Source organism: Microcaecilia unicolor, chromosome 4, assembly GCF_901765095.1.
Source record: "Microcaecilia unicolor chromosome 4, aMicUni1.1, whole genome shotgun sequence".
NCBI lineage: Eukaryota > Metazoa > Chordata > Amphibia > Gymnophiona > Siphonopidae > Microcaecilia > Microcaecilia unicolor.
Window position 1 is genome coordinate 288,484,995 of NC_044034.1, and position 23,463 is coordinate 288,508,457.

The 23,463-nt window shown below is 41.4% G+C and overlaps 1 protein-coding gene and 1 long non-coding RNA gene across 4 annotated transcripts in view; both read left to right on the plus strand.

The window, feature by feature from the left end:
• LOC115469226 overlaps window positions 1-23,463 on the plus strand; it is a 133,069-nt gene that overhangs the window by 49,800 nt on the left and 59,806 nt on the right. The gene's annotated exons all lie outside the window — the stretch shown is intronic.
• Window positions 1-23,463, plus strand: part of ARID5A (AT-rich interaction domain 5A) — a 93,674-nt gene that overhangs the window by 40,613 nt on the left and 29,598 nt on the right. For 2 of the 3 annotated variants that reach the window (XM_030201653.1, XM_030201654.1), the window contains exon 1: window positions 12,909-13,028. The exons of the other annotated variant lie outside the window; for it this stretch is intronic. In XM_030201653.1, coding sequence (XP_030057513.1) covers window positions 13,025-13,028 — 4 coding nt within the window. In that variant the 5' untranslated portion in view covers window positions 12,909-13,024. Of the gene's footprint in view, window positions 1-12,908; window positions 13,029-23,463 lie in introns of those variants that run through there. 3 annotated transcript variants of the gene reach the window in all.

Sequence of the window (23,463 nt, forward strand, 5' to 3'; positions counted from 1 at the left end):
TCTGCATTACATATACACTGTTTCTCATCAGAGTATTTGTCTCCAAATTTATTGTAACCCATACTTTCTTTTCTTATTGCACTTACTGTCTGGTTTGTATTCCTGCTAGCTGTCAGGAGTGCCAGGGCCTAAATCCAGGACCCCATGGACTAGAGACAACTTCCACATAGCCTTAATACAACCCTTACAGCCTTCAAGTGGAGGCAGTAGAAGGAGAGCCAGAGGAAACCCAATGGACCAGAAAGGGGTGTGTCTACCACAAGGAGGTTTGATAACGGGATACAGCATGATGTCACAAGGCCAAAGCCAGTCTCTACCCGCTCCATCTAACATGACTTGAGTTCTCCCCAGTGCAGCTGCCGCCATCTTGGTACACTCAAAACAATGTATTTGATAGGGTGACAAGCACAAGCTCCATCTACCAGCTTCAGTCCATATAATAGGCCAGATAGACTCATGCCGTCTCCTACTACTACTACTACTACTTAACATTTCTAAAGCGCTACTAGGGTTACACAGCGCTGTACAATTTCACAAAGAAGGACAGTCCCTGCTCAAAGGAGCTTACAATCTAAAGGACAAAAAATGTGCAATCAATCAATTTGGGGCAGTCTAGATTTCTTGAATAGGGGTATAATGGTTAGGTGCCGAAAGCGACATTGAAGAGGTGGGCTTTGAGCAAGGATTTGAAGATGGGCAGGGAGGGGGCTTGGCGTATGGGCTCAGGAAGTTTATTCCAAGCATAGGGTGAGGCAAGGCAGAAAGGGTGGAACCTGGAGTTGGCGGTGGTGGAGAAGGGTACTGAGAGGAGGGATTTGTCCTGTGAGCGGAGGTTTCGGGTAGGGGCCTAAGGGGAGATGAGGGTAGAGAGGTAATGAGGGGCTGCAGATTCGGTGCATTTGTAGGTTAGTAAGAGAAGCTTGAACTGTATGCGGTACCTGATCGGAAGCCAGTGAAGTGTCTTGAGGAGAGGGGTGATATGAGCATATCGGTCCAGGCAGAAGATAAGACGCGCAGCAGAATTCGGAACGGATTGAAGGGGGGATAGATGGTTAAGTGGGAGGTCAGTGAGGAGTAGATTGCAGTAGTCAAGGCGAGAGGTAATGAGAGAGTGGATGAGAGTTCGGGTGGTGTGGTCAGAGAGGAAAGGTCGAATTTTGCTGATGTTATAGAGGAAGAAGCGACAGGTCTTGGCTGTCTGCTGGATATGCGCAGAGAAGGAGAGGGAGGAGTCGAAGATGACTCCGAGGTTGCGGGCAGATGAGACGGGGAGGATGAGGGTGTTATTGACTGAAATAGAGAGTGGAGGAAGAGGAGAAGTGGGTTTGGGTGGAAAGACAATAAGCTCGGTTTTGGCCATGTTCAGTTTCAGGTGCCGGTTGGACATCCAGGCAGCAATGTCGGATAAGCAAGCCGATACTTTGGCCTGGGTTTCCGCAGTGATGTCTGGTGTGGAGAGATAAAGCTGGGTGTCGTCAGCATAAAGATGATATTGGAAACCATGAGATGAGATCAACGAGCCCAGGGAAGAGGTGTAGATTGAAAAAAGAAGGGGTCCAAGGACCGATCCCTAAGGAACTCCAACAGAGAGTGGGATGGGGGTGGAGGAAGATCCATGCGAATGTACTCTGAAGGTATGGTGGGAGAGATAAGGGGAGAACCAGGAGAGAACAGAGCCCTAGAACCCAAATGAGGACAGTGTGGCAAGAAGTAAATTATGATTGACAGTGTCAAAAGCGGCGGACAGGTCAAGGAGGATGAGGATGGAGTAGTGACCTTTGGATTTAGCAAGGAACAGGTCATTACAGACTTTAGTGAGTGCCGTTTCTGTCGAGTGTAGAGGGCGAAAACCGGATTGAAGCGGATCGAGGATGGCATGAGAGGAGAGAAATCAAGGCAGCGGCTGTGAACAGCGCGTTCAAGTATCTTGGAGAGGAAGGGTAGGAGGGAGATGGGGCGGTAGTTGGAAGAACAGGTAGGGTCTAGTGATGGTTTTTTGAGGAGTGGTGTGACTACAGCATGCTTGAAGGTGTCAGGGACAGTTGCAGTGGAGAGAGAGAGGTTGAGGATATGACAGATGGGGGAGTGACAGTAGGAGAGATGTTGTTTAGTAAGTTGGTGGGGATGTGATCAGAGGAACAGGTGGTGCATTTCGAGGAGGAAAGAAGGTGATTTTGATCTTTAAGTTTCGCTCTCCAACTGTCCCAGATTACCTCTCCCACCTTGTAATTCCGTACACAACTTCATGCTCCCTCTGCTCAACAGATGCTAGCCTATTCCAATTGATTCCTCCCTCTGTTATCAGATTGGAAACCAAACGAGCAACAACTTTCAGTTACATTGGAACAGTTTACCATCACACCTCCATTCAGAACCCTCATATGCTAAATTCAAGGCTTCTTTAAAAACTCACCTCTTCTTTCTAGCCTACCCTGCCCATTCTCAAAACTTCTTTCTGTCTTTTCTAACAGCATGGTATTTTTAAATTGTAAACTCCTTTGAAACCATCTTTGGCAAAAAGCGGTATATCAAGACTTTGTAAATTAAATACAAATATTAATATACAAGAAATAAAACCTTTTCAGTGGAAAGGAAATTCTAGAACAAGGGAGTAGACTCAACAATGTGAAGAAATGTATTTTCATGGAACGTTCGCCCAATGGCTCAGTGACAGCACTCTGCAGTGATTGGTTCCTAGATCTAGGCCTCTTGGATTGGTCAGAGCTGGGGATGCAGTAGAACAAGGGTTCTTAACCTGTGGTGCCTGCCCAGCAAGGGGCATGGGAAGTGGCCATATGGGGTGCAGAAAAGGGTCTTGAAATCTGAGGTACTTTATTGAAACTTTCTAGACAGAGTGAAGGCAGTCAGGATAGCTACTGGTAATATAACTGTGTACTACTGTAATTTTAGTGACATGTTAGCAGTTAGCACCGTTAGTGACATATGTAGCTATCAGTAGTCACTAGTTGACATATGGTTTAGAAAATGGGTGCGAAGGATTCATTGAATGAGTGCAGGAACCAAAAAAAGTTAAGATCTCCTGCAGCAGAGGTGTAGCCAGCCCTCTAATTATGGGGGGAGGCCCAGGGATGGACTGGGGGGGGGGGGGGGCAATGCTTTCCCTCCTCCCTCCCCCACTGCAGGTTTATGCAAGAACTGAGCATGCTCGGGAAGTCCCAGCATCAGTGGCTGGAGGCATGCTGCTGACTTCCGCATTACGGCATAAGGAGGAGGGGAGCGGCTCGGGCACCGCATCTCAAAAAAGATATAGTGGTTAGAAAAGGTACACAGAAGGGCGACAAAAATGATAAAAGAGATGGGAAGATTTCCCTATGAGGAAAGGCTGAAATGGCTAGGGCTCTTCAGCTTGAAGAAAAGATGGCTGAGGGGAGATAAGATAGAGGTCTATAAAATAATGAGTGGAGTGGAACGGGTAGACGTGAATCACTTGTTTACTCTTTCCAAAAATAGTGGGCACGCGATGAAGCTACAAAGTAGTAAATTTAAAACGAATTGGAGAAAATTTTTCTTCACTCAGTGTGTAATTAGACTCTACAATTCGTTGCCAGAGAATGTAGTAAAAGCAGTTAGCTTAACCGGGTTTAAAAAAGGTTTGGCTGGCTTCCTAAAGGAAAAGTCCATAGACCATTACTAAAATGGACTTGGGGAAAATCCACTGCTTATTTCTAGGATAAGCAGAATAAAATGTATTGTACTCTTTGGGGATCTTGCTAGGTACTTGTGACCTGGATTGGCCACTGTTAGAAACAGGATGCTGGGCTTCATAGACCTTCGGTCTGTCCCAGTATGGTAATACTTATGTACTTACGTAGTTGTTGCAAAAACCTCAGAAAGGCGGTATATCAAGTCCCATTTCCCTTCCCCCTTTATGTACCAAATTTCTTTTCCTGGCAGGGCTTCAGCATTCCTGCCAGTCATTTAATGGGGTACAGCAGGTTTAGAGGAGGCCTGAGCCCAAAGTGGGGGGGGGGGGGCAGTCCCCCATGGTTTTCCCCTGTGACTATGCCACTAATTGCAGTGGAGGAATATTTGAAGGCTCTGAGGGGGAGGGAGTCGTGGACATCGTTAAGAGTTCTATCTGATGGGCAAATTTACTGCATGTGATACAGGATTCTAAAAAGAACCCTGGTGCTTGGCTCCTAGTATGTTTTGAAAATTGTGTTGGGAAAAGATATCTGCAGAGATTTGCACTGGATTTTACTTGGGTGCTTTTTCTAAGGAAAACAATGCACAATAGTTCTGAAAACGCTGCCTTCCCTGACTTAACCTCTTCCAGACACCACTTTATACAATGCAAGTAGAACAACGGATTTAATTTTAGCTGCTTTGAGGGTGGAAATTTTTCAAATAGTTGGATTAATCTGGCTAAATCAGTGTTTACGCCTTTTGAACAGGTACCTTGGTCTATTATTACTATGGGCACTTGCTTGGTTATCTTATTTCTCTTAAAGAACCTTATTTTTATCCATACTTTTAAATTGTCATTTTTTTCAAATAGATATTATATTTTTAAAAATAGATATCACATTCTATGTACTTTATTTTTTTATATGCATTAATGGCATGATAATGATTTACAATAAGAATAAAGCCCCAGGCTAAGCTGGGGCTGCCTAATATGGAGCCACACATCAGAAATGTGCAGTCACATGTAAGCCACATTGAGCCTGCAAATAGGTGGGAAAATGTGGGATACAAATGTAACAAATAAAATATATATATATATATATATATATATATATATATATATATATACACGCTAATGTTTTATATGTATGGTCTTATTTTATTTTATTACTTTGTGGGTGCAGAAGTTTTAATAACTTGTTTTCAATGATTTTTATTTATATTCTGATTGAATATATTTTTATATTTTATTTATATTAATTTATGCAATCATGAGTATATACTTGTATTCATACCATTATATTTTATTTTATGATTATTAGGCTTGTTGACTCCTGAGGCAGGCTCACACACCAAAACACAGCCATGCCGAGTCCTACTATGTGACTGTTACAATAAAGGTCCTTGAATATTGGTATCCTCTTGGTATTTGCCTCACTCTTTTGTTTGGTGTTTACCCTTCCGTGAGGATTTTGTTTCCTTCCTCCTCCTTTTTTTCTCCTACACTCATGCCTCATCATTTCACTTTGCTCAGCTCCACTACCCAGAAACAAAACTTCTTCCCTTCCATGGCATGGTGCTTCAAATCAGACTAGCAAGACTTTGAATAAAACACAAACATTTGGGTTCGGGGACCAAGGTGCTCAACTCTCTCAGAACTGTGCAGTGCAGGAGAAGGAAAAACAATTGCTGTTTCTAGATGAAAAGGTCGGAAAGTAATTTGGGAGTCGTATTTTAGGGAAGAAAGGGCCGACAGAGACTGACAGAATCATTGTGAGTAGAGTGATGTGAGGAGGGCATGAGAGGGGAATCTGCTGAGGAGTAAGGAGAGGCTGAGAGATCATTGTGGGGTGGTAAGGGGCGGAGATCAGATGTGTGGAGAGCTTTTAGGGGACAGGGAATTTGTTGAGAGTCTTCTAAGTGCAGGAAGTCCCTTGGATGTAGGCAGAACTTTCAGAGGATAATGGAAAGCATCTTCCAAATGTAAAGGATCCTGAGTATTTGGGAATGTTTTTGGAGAAGAAAGTCCGGGATGAGGGAATGAAAGAGGTGGAATATCATATTTGTGATGTGGAGCAACAAGAGACAGATCAGGTGATAAAAGGGACGAAGAGGGAGAGAAGGGATGCATGGAGAAAGACAGAGAAAACCAGAGACTGGGGGAGAGAGAACTGCAGATTGAGGGGAATTTGGGCCAGGAAGAAGAAAGAGGTAACTGGAGACTGAGGAAGAGAGTACCCTGGAAAGGGGAATGGAGAAAGGACAGAAAATGAAGGGAGAGGAAGAAGAAGAAAAGGGCAAAAAGACTGTAATGGCTAGAGACAACTATGGATAGGGTGAGAGAGAGAAAGAGAGAGAATCCTTGATTTGGGATGAGAGAGAAGAAGAAGACTCTGGGAAGGTAAAGGAAGAGGAGAAGGAGGAATGGAGAAGAGTAAAAGAAGACAAGCAGGGAGAATAAAAAGAGAAGACAATGAAGAGAGCAAAGGTGTAGACCAGAAAAAGAAAAGTAAAAGAATTAAAATAACTCAGATAAAGGTGAGAAATAACAGAAACAGAAAAAGGATGACATCAGAGAAAGAGAAAACAATAAAAAGGGAAGAGAGAAAAGATAAGAAAATGAAAAACAGAGGCACTGAATCAGAAAAACAAGCCAGGGCCACCAAAAGCTGGAAAATATTTTATTACATTAGAAATAAAATTAATAACTCAAAAGTACAAAATATTCTGGGATCCAGGTCAACATTTTTAACAGAGAATGTCATATTAATATTCGATGTTGGTGACTTTTACTGGGGCATAATTAATTCTCTTATATGCAGGACATTCCTACCAGCCCTGAGACTTCTGCACTGGGTCCAAAATAGCTTGTAGTAGTACAATTTAAAGAATATGCCTTTAGGTATGTTTTGAGTAGATTACTACAACTGTCCATAGAACAGTTTCCTGAACAACATCACTAGTCCCAAATGAGCTGCTAGCCCATTAGTGACAATACAGGGAGCAAGTATACAAGATTCCCCCCCCCCCCCCCCCCACACACACACACACAAAAAAAAGCCTTACATTAATCCTGCACCAGCCCCGTTTAAGACACATGTGAAGGATAATTTTATAACAGATCATCTATGAGTAACCTTGTTCCTGCTCAAACAGTCCTGCCTGGATACCGGTTAAGCTCTTCAGGTCAGGCACAGACCGGGGCCGGGCTAAATCCTGGTAGGCCAGGGGATTTTTGCCACCACTTTTTCTCAGCTATAACACAGTCCAGGAAAAGAATCTAGTCTCACTCCAAAGGCTGCTTTTAAGAAAAAGTGAACTTTACTAAAAGCAAAATCAACAGGAAATTTCAGCAACAGTTCAATTGTAAACAGGCATTAACTCTTATTCCCTTAGGGGGCAATCCTGGGGTACTAGTCAGGTGATAATCCCTCAAATTCAGTCTTGTTCAATGTCCACTTAGCTCTTAGCTCTCTCTCTAGCCCATCCCACCCAGCAGGACAACCCAGGACTGCTGCTTGTCTGCTCCCTTGCCAGGCAAGTGTCCCACTGGGCTTTCCCCCTATATTCTGACCTCTAGCCCACCTCCAACTTGAACAGCTTCTTCCCTGTTCCACTCTCAGGGGATATTCTCTCTCTCTCCCTTCTCCAAAGCCTCCTTGTTGCAACCTCTGCTTCTTAGCAGAAGTCAATTTCCACTTGCAGCTCCTGCTTCTGATGCCAGGCTGATGCCAGGCAGGATACCCCCTCACTCCCTGGGTTCTGGTGGAGGTTTAGGCAAGCAAAGACCTCATGACTAAAATGGCAGATACTTTTTTTTTTATCACCATCAACCCTCCCCTCCAATTACAATTCCCTGTCAATCATCAATGTATCATTTTTTCTCATGCCACATCAACAGAACTGTACCAATACACATTATTCACATACTGTATGAATCGGCTGGGTATATCCCTCCCTCCAGCCGACAACCACTCCCATCACTCCTCCCAACCCCTGGTTAGGAGTCAGCTATGATCTAGTAATCCCCTGGGGGAAACTCATCCAGACATATCTACAGCCTATTTTATAAAGACACATAGAGAGGCATTTTCGAAAGGACGTCCAAATAAGAACATGTCAAACAGATGACCATCTCACATGTAGTTTCAGACAGGATACAGCCTGTTAGCAAATTTGGGAGATGGACATCCATGCACTGGAACCATCCAGCTTACAAAGTGAAATGTCCAAATTTTGAACTGGGAAAACAAGCGACATGGATGTCTGCATAAAAGTATTCTTGGAAAATGAGCATACAGACATCCATGTAGAACAGAGGGTCAACCTAGTGGTTAGGGTGGTAGACTGTAATGTAAACCAGGGGAACCAGATTCAAATCCCCACTTTAACTTTTTTTTTATTATTATTATTATGAACCCTCTAGGAACAGAAAAATACCTACTGTACTGGAATGTACACCACTCCAATAGCCTTCAGGCTTGCAGGTGTCTTATGCATTCAAGTACGGTAGGTATTTTTTTGTTCCTGGAGGACTGAAAATTTAAAAGAAAAAAAAGAGTTGAAATAGGATTTGAACGCAGGTCATTTGATTTATAACCCACTGCCCTAACCATTAGGCTATTTCTCAGACTTACTGCTTTTATTTCTAAAAATGCCTATAATACCTGAAGCTGTAATAGAACCTGGTATCCTCTTCAGATTTCACTTTTAGGGGAGAGGGAGGGGAATAGTAACCACTGGGGCATTAAGGGAAAGGGAAATGGGACTTGATATACCGCCTTTCTGAGGTTTTTGCAACTACATTCAAAGCGGTTTACATATATTCAGGTACTTATTTTGTACCAGGGGCAATGGAGGGTTAAGTGACTTGCCCAGAGTCACAAGGAGCTGCAGTGGGAATCGAAAGGAGGTGTCATGCCTTAATTCTTCCAGTGGACAGCTGCTCGATCAGCCTATCTTCCTGTAAACTGGACATTCTTGAAACAGGTCTAAATACAGACATCCTTCTTTTTAGTCATGGACATTTCTTCCCCTTCGGTAATCACTGTTGGATGACCAGATTTCATGCTCTCTCTATTCCCACCTAAAACACGCCCCCTTGATATTTGGATGTACTACAGTGTTGGACCTCCCTATTCTGTCTTTGCAAAATTAGGATTTGGATGTTTCAAGTACACGGATGTCCATTTCAGTCTTTTGAGACGTCCATATGCTTTGAAAATGGGCACCATAGACGTCTATGTCTCTTCATAAAGTACTAAGGACAAAGTGGGAGAAATCACAGCTAAACTGAAGCTGCAGATCTTTATGCCTGCTCAGAAGCAGGCATAAATGTTCACACATAAAGTGCGTGCATATTTTACTAAACACCATGGAAATTGCAATTCCACCTCTGCTCTGCCCAAACCCTACCTCTGAATATGCCCACATGCAGGCTGCATAAAAATATATTGCCTTCTCATCGCACATACATTTATGAACATACTGTAGCCCCTGCAGCAATTTTACAAAAGGCTTTCCCGTGTGAAAAATATTTGATATAAATACCCAGGTAAAGTAGTTGTTGAGCGGCCCCCTTAGAATTAGTAGGTGTAGGGAAAGCACAGTAATCGTTTGCACAGGGCAGCAAAACAGGAAGTACCAACCCTGTTGTTGGTGGAGGATTTCCTCTTGTTCTTTTGTCTTTGTTATTGAAGCGGGTTCTACCTCCCTAATTTTGATGCCCTTCGTTTGTACATCTGCTTAGAATCATCATTTCCACCCTTTAAAGAGCATTGAAAACTTGCTATGATATCTTGATGTTCCCTCCTGATTAGGCTGCCTGTTTTTTGCCCTGTATCCTGTTGCAGCTTCCTCGGTTATCACTGTCTGTCTCACCTAAGCACTATTCTACCTCCCTAGTGTGTCTTTAGAGATATATATATATATATATATATATATATATATATATATATATATATATATATATATATATATATAATGTTTAATCAGCTTTTATATTATGTTTGATAATCTGAATTTCTTTTATTGGTTAATTTGAATATTTTATTGTGTTGTAATTTAGCTCCTAATGTCTGTTCTGAATCGCACCCTTTTTGATTATAAGTAAACTGCTTAAATATCTTTCTATATATATATATTTTTTTTTGTGATGGGTGATATATCAAATAAATGAACAATGAACTGTCAAAGAGAGTCCCTCAATATTTTAGCCCTAGAGCCCCAAGACAAGATGGCATTGCTTTTCAAAACTGCCCTCCCAGCAGCAGGTCAGAGGGGAAACTATTTTGCTTGAGAGAAAAGATTGCATCTGTGCCAGCTGATATGGTTTGGTTCGGCAGTGTTCTACTCTGTTTACTATATCAAAACATGAGAGTTTTTTCACTCCCCTCTGATAGCAGCATGATTAACGGCTGATTAGGGATACCAAGGCCCAGATAGTAACTGCTCACATATTCCATGAAACCATGGTCCAAGATGCTGGTACAAATGGGCCACTGGATTCCAGGCAGCTTCTGCCTGGTGCCAGACCTCTTAAGGTTACAGATGTCTAAAAGGTAAAGGGTCAAACTGAATTCTCTCAATGCCTCCAGGGTTTTCTTGCATCCTCTTTATTCTCAGAAATAAACCAGCGCCTGAGGAAGTGTTTACATTTCTCTCGGGTATCATGGTGTACTACTACTACTACTTATCACTTCTATAGCGCTACAAGGCATACGCAGCGCTGTACAACATGAAAAGACAGTCCCTGCTCAAAGAGCTCCATAGTGGCACCAGCCCAATAGCCAAAGAAGGAGGTCCAAATCTTCATGTGTATGCAACAGAAGATGAGGATTCAAAGCATGTAGTGTAGCACCTTTTAACAGTATCAACAAGTCCAGTCACCTAATGTGTCAGACTCCTTCAACACAGCCGTGTTTAGGCATATGTGCCTTTATCAGGAGTCAAAAGAACCTGTCAAATCAAGTGATGTGAAAACATATGCTTGTACTTTTGTTTTGGAAGCAATATGCTGCTGTTTTTCCACATAGCTCCGTTTGATACTGGATGCCTTATATCTTGGATTGTATATGTTTTGTATGTTTTCACATCGCTAGATTTGACAGGTTCTTTTGACTCCTAATGCAGGCACACATGCCGATACTCAGCTATGTCGAGTCTGACAGAGTCTGATACATAAGGAGATTAGACTTATTAAAAAAAGTCCTAAACTACATGCTTTGAATCCTCGTCTTTTGTTGCCTCACTTCCTTTTTTCTGCTGTCATATTCCACAGTGGGCAAGATCACTTTTTGTCCCAGGGAAAGGGTGACCAGATCATACCATTTGCCTGGTTAGCTGTATGTATTTATTTTCCTTATGGGAAAAGGACCTTATTCTTCATTTGCACGAATGCCATGGGGCATAACTAGTACTGAATGTCTGTCCAGGTCGACCCAGGGACAGGTGTAAACCCTAAGGGTTTCTACTGACTTAGGACTATCATGAAGCTTCTAGGGCTAGCCTCAGGGAAATTATGAGCTAGTCTTCATGCACTTATTCCTTAGCTCTCTAAAATAGATTTTAAGTGAAAAAGTCCAGGTGGCTATAATTTAGGTGGCTGGATTTAAGAAGCTCAAGTAAACCCCACATAAACTTAGCAGGCTAGCACTGAAAATCAGTGTGGACCATTATTCCCTTCTCTCTTTCACACTGCTATTCTCTCTCCCTGCCACCAAAATAAGACTTTATTTATTTGGATTTTGCTCACACCTTTTTCAATAGTAGCTCAAGGTGAGTTACATTCAGGTACACTGGATATTTCTCTGTCCCAGGAGGGTTCACAATTTAAATTTGTACCTGAGAGGCAATGGAGGATTAAGTGACTTGGTCATGATCACCAGGAGCAGCGGTGGGGTTTGAACTGGCCATCTCTGGATTGCAAGACCAGTATGCTAACCACTAGGCCACTCCTCTACTATATGACTTCAAAAAGATGAGCAGAGAAACACCAGACCCACCACAAGCCCTCATTCCACTTGTTGAGCACCCAACAGTTCCCAATCATCATCTCTCCCTCCTGTCTTTATCCGCAATCCCCATTTCCTCTTAGCACCCAGTATTTCACACACAAAGATCCTCTAAGCCCCATCTATCCTCCCTTCATATTCATAGCTACAACATCTTGCTTTCCCCATTATCCCCTTTGGACCGCAATCTGCACCTGTTACAACTCCCCAAACTCACCCACAGTGACCCCCAAAGCCAGCAGGAACATTCACTGTACTTTCCTGCAGCTAGCATAATATCCATCATGGCTCTGAGAACAACATTACATCAAGTGCAAGGAAAGGATGATGGGACCCCCCCCCCCCCCCCCCCCCAGACAGATGGGACGAAAGCTCATGGAGGAGGGCTGTCATTTCCCCACCTCCGAGGCCAGCCTGTCACCCTGGGTAGAAGGAAGGTGGGGATTCCACAAGAGAGGATGGCATTGTCACCTTCATCCACTCAACTTACTTTCCAGCAGGAAGGAAGCATTGGTTAGACAGATCTAGGTCTGTCATAACAGCCATCTAACTTTCTTCTCTAACCAAACTGCCTCTGGGTCTAACAAGAATCTGAGCTATTAAATTCAGCCATTTAATGAAACTTAGCAAGCAAATCTGGTCGCTCAGCCAAGCCAGTTTAAAAAATTTTTGAGTAGCCTTATTTAGCTGGTTAATTCCTTTTTGAAAATGGACCACTTGGATTTGGTTCATCCCAGCACTGCTAAAACGTTTGGGTTTTATTCAGCTTCTGTTTGAAAAGCACAGAAACTTTGTTCCATCTATACTCAATAATAAAAAGAAAATTTTAAGAAGATCTGCTATGTTTTACAATAGTCAGGAATTCAATTAAAATTCTTTTCTTTCCTCCTTTCATCCTCTACTTTTGCACCCCTTTCCAGGTCACTGTCCTGCACAGGAATCTTAATCTGTTTCCCCAGTACAGTGCTACAACTTAAACTGAAACTCAGATCATAGTCTTTAAAGCAAACCAGAAATTAGTTTTTATTACATGTGCAGAGATAGCTTAGATCTTCTGCTTTGTCTTGGTGGTTGCAATGCTGCTGCTTAAGACTACAACTCCCAGAGTTCCGTATCTTGAGGAGGTGGATCCTACAGTTATTTGACGTCTGCTTTTAGGAGCAGCTGGCTAATCAGTACACGGAGGGTGTGGCTTGACAGCAAGTTTCTCCGGAGTTTTCAGAAGAGAGACACGTGGAGATAGAGACAAAGCTGAGCAGAGTGTTATGCAGGTAGAGAGAGGGCAGCACAAGACAGCTCTCTGGGACTGGAGGTTGCAGCACCCCTGAGACAAGTCATCAGTGAGCAGGCAGTGACAGCAGCGGATGGGTGAGCTGAAACTCTTTCCTTCACATGGCTTGAAAAAGCAGATATTCAAGTATACGTATTTTCCTCTTAATATAACAGTAAATTCAACAGATGACCGCCCTTGAGTATGGGGAAGGACAGACAGTGCAGAGATTTCATCCATTTACCTAACTCTTGCACGTGCACTTTCCGTATCAATTTATTATGTATTTGGTGCTGTTTGTTATGTGTATGAGTGTATTATCTGGCATATATATCTGTGGAGTACATTTGGGGAGGGTCAGGAGCAGAGAGTAGGGTATGTGTTTATTTGGGGGTTGGGGGGGGAGAGAAAAGGTGGAAAATAAAATTGCTGCTTGCAATCTACCCAGACCAGGGAAAAGTTTGCCTTGTCAGATAGCATCTCCCTTTGCTTTGCCCCCTCAGAAATAGGCACGGTACACAACATGCCGAGGTTCCTGCATTCTGGTGTAAAACAACGAATGTGCAGAAACCCTCTTTCTTCAGTCTCTAACATGCTAAGACTCCCTTCAGTGTGAAGTGTCTAAAATTAATAGCATAGAAACTCCTCTGTCCGCACTCTAAATATTTTATTTATTTTTATTACATTTGTACCCTGCGCTTTCCCACTCATGGCAGGCTCAATGCCGCTTACATATTGTATACGGGTACTTATTTACACCTGGAGCAATGGAGGGTTAAGTGACTTGCCCAGAGTCACAAGAACTCCAGCCCCCTCCCTTACATTTGGGGACCCCTTGCCCTCCCCTGAGTAAAGAAATTAACATTCAGGAATAATGCCCATTTGACATATCCAACATGTAGAGCCCCTTCTAATGTAAGCTGTCTAACACAGAGATCCTTGTCCTGTGTCGTATATCTAATTTGCAGACCATTCTTCCCACCACAGTATCTACCTTGCAGAACCCTGCCCTTTCTCCCTCCCCTCACCTCACTTCCACATTGAGGATCTAATATGCAAAGACTCTCCCCCCCCCCCCCCCCCAAAGTTTTAAGTGTCTAATATTCAGACTCCCTTCCTTGTAGCATAAGAAAGCTAACATTCAGAGACATTCCCTGTGTGACATGTATAACATTCATAGACACCTTCCCCCACCCCACGTGACATATCTAACATGAGGATAACCCTACTCCCCCTATCTGTATGAGGTACCTGATGCTTTCTCTATGGTGCTTAATGTAAAAAGGCCTCCTTTCTCCCCCACCTGCACCCCACCCCACTTTCAGTGTGAAGCGTCTAACATGAAGAAACCGTTTTTCCCCTCCGCTGGTTATGTGGTGTCTAAAATACAGAACCCCCAACCCTACCCCTTGGAGAGTAGTTTCTCTGCAGCTGCTGACAGAGAGTGAGAATGCAGAAACAAGCTGCGGCATTGTAGGGGATTCCCACAGCTTTTTCCTCCTACTGAACATTTTCTACTTAATTTACCAAGCACTGTACTCGATTCAGTAACCTCACATCCTGCCACAGCGTCAACCCCTCAACTGTCCTCCAGCCATTACTGTGAAAACTGGTGAGGCCAAAAGAAAACATTTTGCTTTCTTGGGTGTTTGCTTTTGCATGAATGAGCATATATCTATGCATTTAGGCATTGTGCATACACATATATGTATGTCTTCTAAGTCTGCATGCATATGTAAGCTCAAACGTGAGGGGAGGGGGAGGTTTTGGATACAGAATTAATTCTGTGAAACACTTCATAAAGTTGCGTTTCCGCTGTGTTCAGTCATTTCCTGAAAGTGCTTGGTATTTTCAAGAACTAGCTGGTTGCACTTTGACAATCTGACCTCATTCCACCAGCAAGGACTCTTGTGACCTTTATATCGAATTCAAAGTGCCCACAATTTTTTTTTTTTGCATTCTGTTTATTTTCACATGCAAGCTATTTTGTCACCAAGCATTCTTTTTCTCTTGGAAGGTAAATATTAGGTTGCCATTCTTCTGCTAATATATAACACTGGGTGTTTGTCTTCATGTGGGAGTGAGATAATTTTATAACAGTCCACCTACTTGAAAAGTCAAGAAAGGTGCCTATTTATAATGGCGACATACATACATGCATAAAAGAGGTACTTATATCCTACAAAATCCCACACGAGATCCATGCGGTTTACATTGAAAGAAAACTGTGCAAAACCCCAGAGAAGTATAAAATTATTAGAGTTAACAATTCAAATCCTATTGAAAAACTGGAAGAGGTAGGTTTTTAAGGCTTTCCTAAAAAAAAAGTATAACAATCTAATGATCTCATATTTAACGGTAAGGCATTCCACCATTTAGCAGCTTGAAAGGAAAATATTCCTTTAAATACTGATGTATAAGTTAAATATTTAGGACTAGGATATCCTAACAGCGGAAGTCTGTCTGAAAGAGCTTTATTTCTATGAATAAGACTAACAAGTTCAATCAGATATTCTTGAGCACGGATCCATATAAGATAAGAAAGGTTGTACTACCTGCAACAGTGTAAAACAGGGACATACAATGACCTCCAGTTAACACACAAATTTACCCCTCTCTGAAGAAGGTGTAAATTTGTGTATGCTATGGGGCAATTTTATAATGGAGCACCGAGAATTAGTGGATGCTGAGGACATACCGTAGGAGTCTATTCAATAAAGGAAAGCTGGTGCTTATTTTCCTCTGTGGCTGTGGTTCTTAACTTTTCATTTGTTGTGACACACCTGGCAGTGTTCGTATGTGAGACACACCAAACACTACAATTTGCAGCTAAACAAAGGGAAAAAAAGCTTCTTATATTGTTTCATTGTTAACAATGATACAAGGGAAATGCAGTCGCCAGGGTTTGTATGATGTTGGGGAGGAGGAGAGGGATGAGAGGCCTGCAACATTTCCAGTTGGAGCTGTTAATAGAAGTAGGGACTAGTAATGGAGATTTCAGGTACCTCACTTCCTGGGTCTCAACTCTCTCCAACCTTCCACATGCATGGTTGTTAAAGAAAGCAGAACCATACTGTCTAAGTTTTAGTGACACACCTCCCAGGTCTTGATGACACACCATTGTGTCCTGACAGACTGGTTGAGGACCAGATTTGCAGCTGGAGAAGCACGACTTGACACGGCAGAGGTGCCTGCATCAAGAGTCCAATTCACTACAATATGAACAAAGCACTTTGTCACTTGAAAATACACTTGAATATGTGCTTCTCTAACTGCAAACTTTTGTTGTTTTATCTTAAAATAAATAGAAGCTTTTAAGACTACTCTTGGACTCTTTGGTATTGTTTTCCAGACCTTCTCTGTCTGTTTTACACACTATAAGGACTCAGGTGCTCACACAATTATGTGAAGAACAAGGAGAGAAAAGTGCAGCTGATACTTACACATGTAACTTATAGACTACTGTAAGTTACACAAGTGGGAGCCCCGTCTGTATTGCGCCCATGCTTCTTCTCTGTGTACACCCCCTTGCAGATACAAGTTAAGCGGATATTTTCAGAATAGTGCTTAGGTGGCAAGCTGGCATATACACAAGTATATCTAATCTAATATGGGCATTTATATTCCGCTTCACTTCAGAGGCTCTAGACAGAGAACAATATAAAGTGAGACAGATCCCATTGAGGTACAGTTAACTTACAGTAATATGCAATCAATAAAATAGTCCTACTGAAGAGTCCTTCAAATATTGAACAAACAGGAAAATCTTAATTGCTCTCCTGAATGCAGAATAACAGGTGATGTTTCTAATATCTTGGTAAGTTATTCCAAATCTCTGGGCCTTTTCCAGTTAAAGATCTGTGCCTTGTAATCGCCTTTCGACAAACCACAACAGAAGGAACATTCAGCCTTGTCTCAAGATTAGAACACAAAGTTCTGGGAACTGAGTAGAGAGAGACCGTATCATGGAGATATGGGCTAAGCCATGTAAAATTTTAAAAACAAACAACCTTAAAATGAACTCGTTCCTGAAGCAGCAGCCAGTGCTGCTCAACCAAGAATGGGGTGTCATGATCAAATTAGCTTAGCTTCAGAATTTGTGAATTAGGCAATACTATATTTCAGTAATCCAGCTGAGTTGTAATTATTGCCTGCAGCATAGTTCTTAAATGTGAGGGATCAAAAATGGCTTTATTCTTCAAAGCACCTTAAGTTTAAAAAAAGCTCTCTGAACAGTTTCACTTGTATGTCTCTCCATACTGAAAGTCAAATCTAGAATTACTCCCAGTACTTTGGTATTGGTCTGAAACAAAATCTCCATGTCTGCAAATTTTAATGATGTCATGTGCTACAATAAAATTGGTGGATGCGGAGATTTCATTTCAGACCAATACCAAAGCTCTGGGAGTAATTCTAGATTTGACTTTGAGTATGCAGACACATATAGGCGAAATTGTTTGGAGAGCTTTTTTTAAAACTTAAGATGCATTGAAGGATAAAGTTATGTGTGTGTATATATGCTAGTATTCTAAACATATAGGCATGTATAACATGTACATAAATGTTAGCACCTAGGGTTAGATTCTATTTATGGCGCCTAAAAAAAACCCCGCACGTAAACATTTCTGCCTATGTGTATTCTATAAGTGGCACTTAAATTTAGGCATGGTATATAGAATATGCCTAGGTGGAATTCAGTGCATAAAACTATGCGCATCCATTAGCACCAGTGAAAGCATGGCATAAATCCCAGCTTGTAGATTTTACGCACACTAGTCCATACATTTTGAAATGCCCATTTCCCTGCCTATAACCGTGCCCAGTTTTGCCTCTGCATGTTAGAATTTAGATGCAGTTCATTACAGAATACGCTGAGGGGTTTGTGCATGTAAATTCTATTTATTGCCAATTAGTGCTCATTATTCTTAAGTGCTGTTAACAATGCTGATTGGCTTGTTAAGCCAATTAAGTTATGTGCGTTGTTGGATTTTGGCACGGATGTCTAGGCGCACTATATAGAATCCGGGGGCTAGTGTGTGTATATATGTTTAATTTACAAAATACATATGCACATTACAACCCCACCCCCAATAACACCTATGTATTCATTACACAAAATGAAGTGCAATCTTATAGTGCATTTACTTTTCATGTACTGTTTTACTGTGTGTGATGTGCTGTTTTAAGAACCATTTTCTGCACGTAAAACAGGCTTTACACACAGAAAAAGTTTTATCAAATTACTTCCTTAGTATGTTTTCTGAAGCCATATTATTCCTAGCCCTGCCTCCTAGGTCTCTCTGTATATAACATAAAGATGGCTAGACTGTGTACCTCAGGCTTTCTGCAAAGAATGTTCTTTATCCAATGCAATTTAATTACGGTATGATGAGGAAGCCAGTTGTTTTGTCAGCTCTGTCCATGGTGCTGCTGAAAAATGGTGTGCGAAATGTCTGTAATTTACTTTACCCCAGGGGCTTATATTCCGCTTATACCTGGTAAGGTTTGAAGCTGATTACCGTATAAGAAGCTAGTAACAGTAAACTGGGATATATTACATATTAGGATGAAAGCTAACAATAGTAATTCTGCAAAGAAGCAATTCTGATTGGCAGTTATATTATGCCCTACCAAGAGGAATTTTGTCTTATCACAGTTTAATTTTAGCTGATTTTTAGCCATCCAGTTATGTCTAAAAATTTGAACATCTGTCTTTTTTTTTCGTTTTAGATAATATGGAGTCCCTTAGGAGCCTTTTTACCAAGCTGTGGTAAAAAGGGCCATGCGGCAGCGGCTGTTTTTGTCACATGCCGAGGCCCTTTTTACCACAGCGGGTAAAAAGGCTACAAAAATGCATGGCCTTGCAGTAAGATTGCTCGTACTGTGTGACCATGTGGAGGGAGTACATTTACCGCCACCCATTGAGGTGGCAGTAAAGGCTCCTGCGCTAACCCAGCAGCAGTGATGTTCCTATGTTAGCTGCCCCCTGGTGCATCGGCGCATCACCTACCCCCCCCCCCCCCAGCGTATCACCACCTGGGGGCGCAGGGTGCAGTTACATGGCTGTCGGCTCTGCCAGTTCCCTGCCCTGGAATAGGAAGTAACGTCAAAGAGAGTAGGGAACCGGCAGAGCCCATAGCAACATGGCTGAAGCGTGCACCCGGGCTGGGACGGGCATCACCACCGGGTAACCACAGCGCAAAAAAAATCAAGCCCTATTTTCTCCAGCACAGGAAATGGCGCACATTGGGGCTGGAACTACTGCTGGTGCCCACGTTGGGGCAGCAGAAGCTCCAAATTGGTGCACGGTAAGCCCACATTGGGCTTACCGCTGCTTTGTAAAAGGGCCCCTTAGAGCTTCAATGATGGACTTTTGTATAGGCTGTCTTCCCTTATCCCTTCCCTAATGGTAGGATAAGAGCCTCTTTTCCAGCTGATCTACTTGGTTTAGAAACTAAAACCACAGGACTATACCACTTTCTCTTTTAAGATTCTGTATCACTATATTCCTTCTTGCAGTCCAGCTAGAAGTAAATGTGCTGTGGAAGCCTTGTGTACAAAGAGGACAATTATTAGATAGCAATTTATCTGGGTAAAATGGCATATTTACCTAGGTAAGTGAGTGAAAATTTTCTCTGTGTATGTACAATACATGGTATCTGGAAAAAACAGAACCCCCAACATTTTTCCAAATAACCTAAAAACAAATGTACTATTATAAAAAAAAAAAAAAAGGAATTATTACTGTTAGTGATAGGTGCTACTGCAAGATGCTGTAAAAACTGGATGATACCTGTTTTCAAAATGACTTCATTCAGGAAATGATCATTAAGAACCCTTTTAGCAAAATGGCGTTTAACAAAGAAGATAAAGTTGTAATTAAATTTTTACGACAAAATAGGGCATACAGCGCAAAGCATTTGCTAAGGGAGTTTCCTAATAAAATTTGGACTAATGTATTCTTAAAGGTAGTACTACATGTTTAAACAATTGCACAGTATTTTAAAACTATATAAGGAGTCGCTTCTTTTTTCCAGACTCTGTGTATATTTAAGTTGGTCTTTGGCTGGCTAATCTATTAAGATATGCTATTTACAGCTAAAGTGAGTCTTTACAAGAAGACAAAACAAAGTAGTTTACTTGAAGTGGCTGGTAGTTATTGAGTGAATTGATATTTTTCTCTGAGCTACAGTGCAGTCATAAATATCTATAATTTACTGTAAATACTGAACCAGAGCAGTGCTCTGGAAAGAAGGTACACGCATGGACCATGTGGTCTCAGTGCTTAATGATAAAATAGATATTGGCACTGACCCTTGAATGTATTTGAGCAAATTAAGTACATTACATGATATAGAACATATTACTTCAAAACAATGCAGAGGTGTAGTGCAATTTTAGAAAGACTTCCTACATGTAAAAACCTGGTATGAGCTGTAATTTTAGAAATGGAAAGGATAGCTATAATTTCCCTTTGTAAAACTGCTGCATTTCACACATATACTAGCTGCGTCCACGTGAGCAACCAGCTCTGATTGCCTCCTTAGTGTTCACTTAATTCTTCATATATGAAGTGGATTTAAACTGGGGTTTTGATGGACACTGACCGGTTCAGCACATCTACCTTTTATGTAAAGTAGAAATAGAGAAGTATTCATGAAGAGGCCTGCAGGTGCCCCACCCCCATGTTTCCCTGTGAAAATCCAAGCAGTGGCAGGATTCTGCACCTGCCTTAAAGCAAGTCCAAAACTACCCAGGAAAAAGTGCACATGGAACTTTCAGAATTAAATCTCTGCAAGTACTCCCCTTTCCTTTCATAGCCCTGTTTTTCACAGCTTTGGGTGGGTGGGGGGGGGGGGGGTTCAAAGTCTTTATTTTTGCACATAAAGGAGGAGATTCTATGTATGGCGCCTAAAAAATCTACGCTGAAATCAGTGCCAACTAACTGTATTCTATAATTGGCGCCTAGATTCAGGCACGGTATATAGAATAGGCGTAGTTATCTCAGCACCTAAAACTACGCACCTCCATTTACACCAACGAAAATGTGGCATAAATTCCAGCAAGTAGATTTATGTGCACTGGGCCATATTCTATAACTACACGCATAAATTTTGGAATGCCCACAAAACACCCATTTTCCCACTTATAACCACACTTCTTTTTGCCTGCACGCATTAGAAGTTCAACGCACTTTGTTACAGAATATGCTTAGTGAGTTGTGCGCCTAAATTCTAATTAGTGCCAATTAGTACTCATTATTGCTTAAGTGCCATTATTAGCACTCATTAGCTTGTTAAGTTGCACGCATTGTTATAGAATCCGCTTGGATTTCAGCGGGGATCTGTAGGCAAGTGCTGGATCTGGGGGAAAGTGCTGTTTTACTCACAAAAATTCCATCCATAAGCACAACAAACAAACTGTCCACATAGGTGCAAAAGCAAACAAAATATCTAGGATATATCTTAAAGAATTTCTTCAAAAAGCTCTGTGGGTGGGTTATGCCTGGAAAATTTGCAGCAATAATGAAAGGTTCTTAAGCAAATAAGACTTAAGCAATAAGTGTTACACTGGAAAAGTAAGCAAAATATCAAGTGTATATCTTTTAAAAAGTTCTGTGGATAGTTTTTACCCCCCAAATTTGCACCAATAGAGCCAAACACACCTACCTCATTCGACCACAATATAACCTTGTATTTGTTATCAACCGATTTTGGCGAATGCCATTACGGTACTATGTAAGCCACATTGAGCCTGCAAAAGGTGGGGAAATGTGGGGTACAAATGTGACAAATAAATAAACTATGCCAGTTCTTTTACTTTGATTATTTTCCCTGCTTTATCTATGGAAAGCTTTTCAACGGGAAACAATGCATATTGTATAATGTATGCATGTTACTGCTCAGCCCTTCCCCCCCCCCCCCCCCCCCCCCACAAGAGCATTCCTGAACAATATGTGTAGAATTGCTTATGAATGAGTAATTAATTTTGCCTGCATTGAAGGTGGACATTTTTCAGAGCTTCTGAGGGTAAAATGCTTTTTAACTCGTGGAAATGTTAAGATTTTGGAACCAGGACGTTTTGACAAACATTTGGACCTGTGGTCTTCCTACCTCCACTCAATATTGCTAACAGCATGAAATTAGGTATTGAACCTATAGGTCTGGAGGACTTAACGATGGATTGGGGTGGCCCTGACACAAGGGTATTCAGTGTTGTATAGTAACCAAGTAAATGTAACTAGTTACTGTACTTAAGTAAAAGTATTTTTTGTTACTCTTACATGTAAAGAAGTACAGGATTACATTTGTTATTTACTTTTATTGAAGTAATAAGTTCACCAATTTTTACTACTTTTACTCAGTTACATCTGATGCTTGCAGTAAAAACTAAAAGTGTAAGTCAGGTGGAAATGATTCCTCTATAAACCAAATGAAAGATCAAAATCTCAAATAGGATTTTGCCATTCCAAACCTCATCAAGCAAACAGTGGATCAACTCATTTTAAATTTTGCTGTTCCAGGAATGCAGTCTATGAGAACTGTAGAGTTGTCTGTAGAACTGGTTACTGTTCTCCAGCCAAACAGATCAATGATGAAGTGGGTCACTTTGAAGTAGAGATGAAGCTGGTTGCAATTCTTGGTGAACAGACTTAATTCTCTATCACAACAGACTGATAGTCATCCCATGGAAAATTTTACAATGGGGTGACAGTCCATTGGATTGATGGAGTCTTTAGAGAGGAAGTCACTTGAATGACCTTAAGATTGAAGGGTTTGCACACATTTTGCTGTTCTTGCATCAGTTTTCAAAGATATTCTTAAAATCCATCCTATTCAAAAAGGTCTACTCTCCAGAAACAACATAATCAGATCGGTTTCTTCGGTTTCAGCTAATCCAGAAACACTTAAATTTATTTTCTTTACTATTCTGCTGTTTAATATAATGCCAAACTTTAAGTTACTGTCTGTACTGTTTTAATATACTATTGTACTGTAGTCCTGATATAGCTGATGTAAGCCACATTGAGCCTACAACCAGTGGCAAAATGTGGGATATAAATGCATTAAATAAATAAATAAATAGATATTCTGACAGACTTTACCATCAGATGAAAAATTGTTAGAATAAGAAAAGACAATGATTCTAACTTTGTGAAAGCCTTCTTTGTAATTAGACAGCATGATAATGAAGATGAAGATTCAAGTGATGAATTAGTTAGCACTACTTCTAATGCAGATGATAATGATGATGATGGTAAAGCATTCTTTGCTGTAAGAAAGTCAAGGGTTTCAGACAAAAATTCCCTTAATACCAGCAGACCCAGTCAGAAGATATCAGTAATATTGAAGCCTCACCTGAACTGCAGGAACTCTTTATCAGACAGAACAGTCCACTTCCTGCTAGTGCAATTGTTGAACACCTTTTTAGCTGTGCTGGATTAATGGCTCACAAGTACACTCGCATGAGTGACAGTCATTTTCAAAATGTAGTTTTACTGGAAGCAAAATAGATTGAATTGTAGAGTGATGT